The sequence below is a fragment of the Bos indicus genome, chromosome 19, assembly GCF_029378745.1.
Source record: "Bos indicus isolate NIAB-ARS_2022 breed Sahiwal x Tharparkar chromosome 19, NIAB-ARS_B.indTharparkar_mat_pri_1.0, whole genome shotgun sequence".
In the NCBI taxonomy this organism is placed as follows: Eukaryota; Metazoa; Chordata; class Mammalia; order Artiodactyla; family Bovidae; genus Bos; species Bos indicus.
This window is the reverse complement of record NC_091778.1, coordinates 25,456,225-25,463,463: the sequence shown is the minus strand read 5'-3', so window position 1 is coordinate 25,463,463 and position 7,239 is coordinate 25,456,225. Positions and strand designations below refer to the sequence as shown.

The window sequence follows — 7,239 nt, the reverse complement described above, 5'->3', positions numbered from 1 at the left end:
CTGTGATTCATGGGGTCGCAAAGAGTCGGACACGACTGAGTGACTGATCTGATCTGAAGGTAAAATTTGTGCTCAAAATACAGAATTTTAGGCACCACAGCAAACCTGCTAAATCAAAATAAGCATTTAACAGGACCCCTGTGTAATTCATGTGTAAATTAATTTTTAGAAGCACTGCCCTTTGTGATTCTTACGGGCACCAAGGACTGAGAACCAATTCACCCGCTGAAGATGAGAGTCATTGCTTGTTAATGGAGCCACTGGTGCTCTTATCCTAGATCTCTAGCAGCATCTGCAAGTGCCAGCTCTCTGGTTTGTGATTTCTAATAAAAACTCTTGACACCAGAGATGAGCAGCACTGGTTTTCCAGGGAAGCAAAATTCTGGAAAATCAGGTGCATGAAGCCTAACTCGATGCTTTCCCCTACTGCCACACCAGCTAGCACATTAAGTCCACAAATAAAAAATTATTAATGTGGCTCAATTAAACAGCATCAGCAGGGTGAAATCCCAGCATCTGGAATTGATCTCTTTGAGGGATGGAACTTAACCATATTCCTAGCACTCCTTAGTTTTCTCAGCTCTGAGGCACAATCGTATCTGGAAAAAAATTGGAAGAAGGTCTCAGGGGTAGAAATTATCTTTATTCCTTCCTTTTCTCCCCAAATTACTTAACATATCTGTCACATTTAATTTTTTTTTCATAATCGATTTCCCCGAATCCTGTGGATATCAATAGAAGGAATACAGTGTGGGTGTAGATTCTGATTGTTCAGGCTGTCAGGGAATGGCTGTCAGGGAACTCTGCTCAGTGGTAGCCTGAATGGGAAGGGGACTTGGGGGAGAATGGATACATAGATATGTATGGATTAATCCCTTTGCTCTTCACCTAAAACTATCACAACATTGGTTGTTAATTGGTTATGTGCTATGCTGTGCTTAGTTGCTTAGTCGTGTCCGACTTTGCAACCCCGTGGACTGTTGCCTGCCAGGCTCCTCTGCCCATGGGAATTCCCCAGGCAAGAATACTGAGGTGGGTTGCCATGCCCTCCTCCAGGGGATCTTCACAACCCAGGGATTGAACCCAGGTCTCCCACATTGCACGCGGATTCTTTACCATCTGAGCCATCAGGGAAGCTGAATCAATCAGTTATAAAACCAAAACAAAATAAAAAGTTTAAAAGAAAAAAAGAGTAGTGTGGTTGAGATAGTCTAATACTTCCATGAGTTTGAGGTTACATCCAGGCATTCTGTAAAAAAAAAGTAAAAAACTAGTGAGCTCTTGTTCTGAGAGGATTAAATAGGAGTAGATACTCTAAAATAACAGGAGTTTTCTGTCTTGAAAGTTGGAGGAATGCATGTCCCATCCTGAAGTACAGCCAATAAATATTTCAAAAAATGAAACATTGGCTGCAGTCAGGCATTATTCCAGATGCCGGCACTGCTGCAGTCGTGGAGGCATATATATGGCCTTGCCTGCATGGGATTTACAATCTGGTGGGGAAAGACTGCTGCTGCTAAGTCTCTTCAGTTGTGTCTGACTCTGTGTGACCCAAAAGACGGCAGCTCACCAGGCTCCCCCGTCCCTGGGATTTTCCAGGCAAAAACACTGGAGTGGGTTGCCATTTCCTTCTCCAATGCATGAAAGTGAAAAGTGAAAGTGAAGTCGCTCAGTCGTGTCCGACTCTTAGCGACCCCATGGACTGCAGCATACCAGGCTCCTCCATCCATAGGAGTTTCCAGACAAGAGTACTGGAGTGGGGTGCCATTTTCTTCTCCGGTGGGGAAAGACAGCTGTAAACAAATAATACCCCCGGGCGTCGTGTGCTATGGAACAAGCACAGGATGCTGTGGAAACAAAGCACTCGGTTCTTACCTGGTCTAGGCTGACAGGAGGGTTTAGCTGAGTAAACGGTGTTGACTTAAAAATAGTCACAACCTAAAAATTGAATTACGTTTTGTTCGGTGGGAATTTTTAGGGCTTTAGGCCCAGGAGACAGTATCTTAAGCGACCCTGAGAGAACTGCTCCGAGGAGGCGGGGATTGGGAGAAAGAATCAGGTTATATAGAAGTTTGCAACAAAGGGCAGGTAGTCTGAGCATTAAAGCATTTTTGTAGGGCTTCTCTGGTGGCTCAATAATAAAGAATCTGCCTGCCAACACTGGAGACACAGTCTCTGTCTCTGATCCGGGAAGATCCCACATGTCGCAGAGCAACTAAGATGGTGTGCCACAACTACTGAGCCTGTGCTCTAGAGCCCGGGAGCCGAGACTGCTGGGTCCACAGGCTGCGATGACTGAAGCTAGTGCTCCTAGGGTCTGTGCTCCGCAACAAGAGAAGCCACCGCAGCGAGAAACTCATGCACCACGGCTAGAAAGTAGCCCCTGTTCCCCGCAACTAGAGAAAAGCCTATGCAGCAACGAAGACTCAGCACAGCCAAAAGTAATTTTTAAATAAAAAAGTATTTTTGTGAATTAAAGTTGGACGCAACTGAGCGACTTCACTTTCACTTTTCACTTTCGTGCATTGGAGAAGGAAATGGCAAACCACTCCAGTGTTCTTGCCTGGAGAATCCCAGGGATGGGGGAGCCTGGTGGGCTGCCATCTATGGGGTCGCATTGAGTTGGACAGGACTGAAGTGATGCAGCAGCAGCAGCTATCTCAAGGAATTTAGAACTATGTATGGGAAGATGCAAGAATCTGGGCTCACTGAAATCATTCCTTTCTTATGCATCTTAGTTATCTGGATACACAGTGTCCTGTGATTTTTTCACATCTTGAGTTCTTCAGTGCTCACCATAGGGAGTAGCTGAAGCCTGATGGCTGCCAGGGCACAGGTATTGTTCTCCTTCCCGAGTGCCCTGGGGTGCTGGGATTACTGATGACTGTGACATCCTTGTTTACTGATATGGCAGGAAATATTCCATTTCCCAGGGACATGTAATATGCCTGATGGATAAATACAGGCAAACCAGGTGAAGAGGGAGCCAAGGGAGGAAGGTGCTAGGTAGGAGGACAGCAAGTGCAAAAGGATGGAGCAAGAAACTAGCTTTTAAGTGCAGCCTTGGTGAGAGTGGGGTGTGTGTGTCATAATGGGATGAAGATGTGGAGGCAAGGGTCAGATCATGAAGCACCTTTTGGACTCTGAAAGAGCAGTGAGAATCCATGGAACTTATGAGAATAATGATCAGATTTTTATCTTAGAATGCCACAGTGTAAAGAGATTGAAGGGGAGTAAGTATGGAAGCAGGGAGATAAAGAGGCTGTTAAGTAATACAGACAAGTTCTAATGTTAGCCTGGTCCAGGGTAGTGAGGGTTGGGACAGTAGTGGATGAATTAGAGAATTGAGTGGGAGAATCTTATAGCACTTGGTAGAGTGGGTCCTGATAGTGACAGAAAGGAGAGACTGAAAGAAAACTCCTAGGTTTCTATCTTGGGCCTGGATTTCTTTTACTGAAGTATGATAGACCTGAAGGAGTGGGTCGGGAGAAGGGCAGAGTGGGGTCGGGAGAAGGGCAGAGTGGGCTCATGAATTTCATATGGGATCTGTGGATGGCTGAAGAGCCTTGTGGTATTCCATGGGGAACATGATCACTAAGCCAATGATGAAGGTGATAAAAGGCTACCCATGAGCTTTAGATGGTAATGGATGCCAAAGGAATATGTGCGTTCTTCCAGGCCTGTAGATATAAAAGTATGAGAACGGTATTTAGGAAAAAACCCAAGAAAACACCAATATATGAGAATGGAGAAGAAACCAATCAAAGTGACTGAGAATGAATGGTAAGGAAACAATCAGGAGAACCAATGTGAGCACATAGAATATAGAAGATGAGAGTGTTTTAGAAGGGAAATTAGAGTTAATATTCTTTTACATGCTAATTGATGAGGAATGAAGGAAAAGTCTTAAAAGTGGCTTGGATTTGGAGACGTAGTGTATTTTTGGTTACAAACTGTTACAGATAATGACAGTGAAATCAACCATTGACCACAAACTAACAGACATAATGTTCATTTTTATTCAGGTGTTTAATGGACACCATCATTTTCTCCTAAAGATACTGAACACAGAGCATGACAGGAAGAAATCAAACTATTGTCTCAGAGTTCCTCCTCCTGGGCCTGCCCATTAGACCTGATCAACGAGACCTGTTCTACACTCTGTTCCTGGCCATGTATGTTACCACTGTCCTGGGGAACCTCCTCATAATGTTCCTGATTCGACTGGACCCCCACCTCCACACACCCATGTATTTGTTTCTCAGTAACCTGTCTTTCTCTGACCTCTGCTTCTCCTCTGTCACAATGCCCAAATTGTTACAGGACATGCAGAGCCATGTCCCGTCCATCCCCTATGCTGGCTGCCTGACACAAATGTACTTCTTCCTGTTTTTCGCAGACCTGGAGAGCTTCCTCCTTGTGGCCATGGCCTATGACCGCTACGTGGCCATCTGCTTCCCCCTGCACTACACCACCATCATGAGCCCCAGGCTCTGTCTCTTCCTGGTGGTGCTGTCCTGGGTACTCACCACGTTCCATGCCATGTTGCACACCCTGCTCATGTCCAGGCTGCATTTTTGTGAAGACAGCGTGATTGCCCACTTTTTCTGTGACATGTCTGCTCTGCTGAAGCTGTCCTGCTCTGACACTCGAGTTAATGAACTGGTGATATTTATCACTGGAGGGCTCATTCTTGTGATCCCTTTTCTACTCATCATCACATCCTATGCTCAAATTGTGTCCTCCACCCTCAAGGTCCCTTCTGCCAAGGGCATCTGCAAAGCCTTCTCTACCTGTGGCTCCCACCTCACTGTGGTGTCCCTGTTTTACGGGACAGTTATTGGTCTCTACTTATGCCCGTCAGCTAGTAATTCTACTGTTAAGGAGACTGTGATGGCTACGATGTACACTGTGGTGACCCCCATGCTGAACCCCTTCATCTACAGCCTGAGGAATAGAGACATGAAGGGAGCCCTGGGAAGAGTTTTTTACAAAAAGAAAACTCCTTTTTCTCTGTAATGATAGAGCTGAGATTTCTACACAATTGTATTCAGTAGGTATATTGACATTAAAATTGGGATATTAACCCAGACTTATGTTTTCCCCAATGGTCTTTTGGTTAAGTTACATAGCTAGAAATTGCCAAAGTAAAAGCTAAAGTGGAGATATGTAGCTTCGAAGGAGGAAACAGACAGAACAGGCTGTATCTTGAAAGCAGGACTCCATCTTGGGCCAGACTGTGGACTTTGAGCTATATACCCAGTGTCTATGAAAACGACATACCAACTGGAAAACTGGACCCCTGGAAGGAAGAGCCCCAGGGCTCCTACCTAGACCCTCTGAAGAATGCCCTAAATATCTGTGTAACTGAATAGAATCATGCATTCTATTATGCTTACTGGAGTATGACTACAGACCTATTGATAATTGTCCATTGTCAACTACCTAGACTTAAGGCATATGGATCACAGGTTAACTTTGATATTATCTTTCTTTTCCTTTGTTCAGACTAGTTTCAGGGAATTTGAGGAGGTGGGTTTGAGCACGTACACATAGGGTATATAAGGTTTGCAGAAAAACTGGTTAGGCTCCTTGGCTAAGAGGAGACTCTGCCTTAGGCCCGCAGGTGTAATAAACTGCACTCCACTATCTGCATTGTCCTTCTGAATTTGCTTCCCGGAACGCGAGGCTTCAACAGCTGGACTCAAAAAGGGGATGTCAGTGACCTGCAGGCAAGGGCTTCCTCTTCGTTTTTCCCAAGTAATTCTAAGAAGCATCATTTAAAAAGTTCTACTTGATCTTTGTCTTAAGTTACTAAACAACTATTTATGATAGGGCCCTCGAGGGGTCTTATTGATAAGATGGCTCCTTATGTCAACCTCGCAAACGAATAAAATCACAGTGATCTGCAGGACTGACCAAATTGCCCTAATGGCATCCTGTTGTCTCACTGGCACCTATCTTCTCAAAGCTGCAAGACCACCAGATTCCAGACCTCTGGCTACGTGACCATCCTTTCAGAGAATTTTTCGTTGGTGGGGTATAAGAAGGACTCTGTCAGAAAGGGAGGACGCTGATTCTCCTTAAGAGCCAGTCACCCTCTCTTTTCCCTCTATTAAATTTCCTTTCCTTGCCTGAATTCCTGGCTCGCTCTCTTTTTCTCTGCATTCACCTTACAATTTATTGTGTTTTTTTTTTTTTTAAACCCAAACCCTGCTTTAAATAATACCCTGTCCTCTCAGGTCAAAACTCAAAATTCTCACTCCTCTGCTAAAAGAAGCTTTTCATTATTGAATACAGTTTCTTCCTTACATCTTCTTCTGCAAAGGTTCACATTATTCTCTCTTAGCCTTTTCTCCTCTCATTTATTTTCACGACTCCATTGTCTTTTTGACCTGACCTGAACCTCAAGTGAACTTTCTATTTTCTTTGCTACTATAAGTTTGTCTTTACCTGAGAACTGACTCACAGCTGGTGTCCTAAAAGTTATTCCCTCAGGTATGGGGAAGGAAGCCAGAGTCTAGTTACCAGCCTCACTCTTCAAGGGTGTCTCTCTCTACTTACTTATTTGGAATTGATCAACACACCTTATGGGCTTCCCCAATGACTCAGCAGGTTCACTTACCATAAAGTCCTCTAGGTTCATCCATGGCTTCACAAATGGCAGAATTACTTTCTTGTTTTAAGTGCTGAATAATAGTCCACTGTATGTGTATACGCGTTTAAAAAGTCCATTCATCTGTTGATGGACCTTTGGGTTGATTCGAAATCTTGGCTATTGTGAATAATACTGCAATAAATATTGGAATGCAGATATCACTTTGAGGTCCTGAATTCACTTCCTTTGGATATATAGCTAACAGTATATAATGTTTCCAATTTCTCCACATCTTCTCCAACATTTGTTATCTTTTTTAAAAACTAGCATCCATCTCAACCCATCTGTGGTTTTATCTCAGTATAGTTCAACCTGCATTTCCTTGGTGATTAGTGATGTTGAGCACCTTTTCATATATGTAGCAGCCATTTGCATGTCTTCTTTGGAGAAATATCTCTTCAAGTCCTTTGCCCATTTTTTAGTAGGATTATTTGTTTTTTAAATATTTGACTGTGCCAGGTCTTAGTTGCGGGTCCTTTCAGCTGTGGCACGCGAATTCAGTGGCTGCATGTGGGGGCTTGACCAGGTGTCCAACACAGACCCCCCTGCATTGGGAGCATGAAGCCTTAGCCCCTGGACCA

At 44.1% G+C, this 7,239-nt stretch overlaps 1 protein-coding gene across 1 annotated transcript; it reads left to right on the top strand.

Moving 5' to 3' along the window:
- The first annotated feature begins 3,875 nt into the window (after positions 1–3,875).
- Positions 3,876–5,978, top strand: LOC109573516 (olfactory receptor-like protein DTMT). Its single transcript, XM_019980755.2, has one exon. It carries the CDS (start codon positions 4,075–4,077, stop codon positions 5,017–5,019), a length of 945 nt encoding a protein of 314 aa, XP_019836314.2. The 5' UTR covers positions 3,876–4,074; the 3' UTR covers positions 5,020–5,978.
- Positions 5,979–7,239: the final 1,261 nt, after the last annotated feature.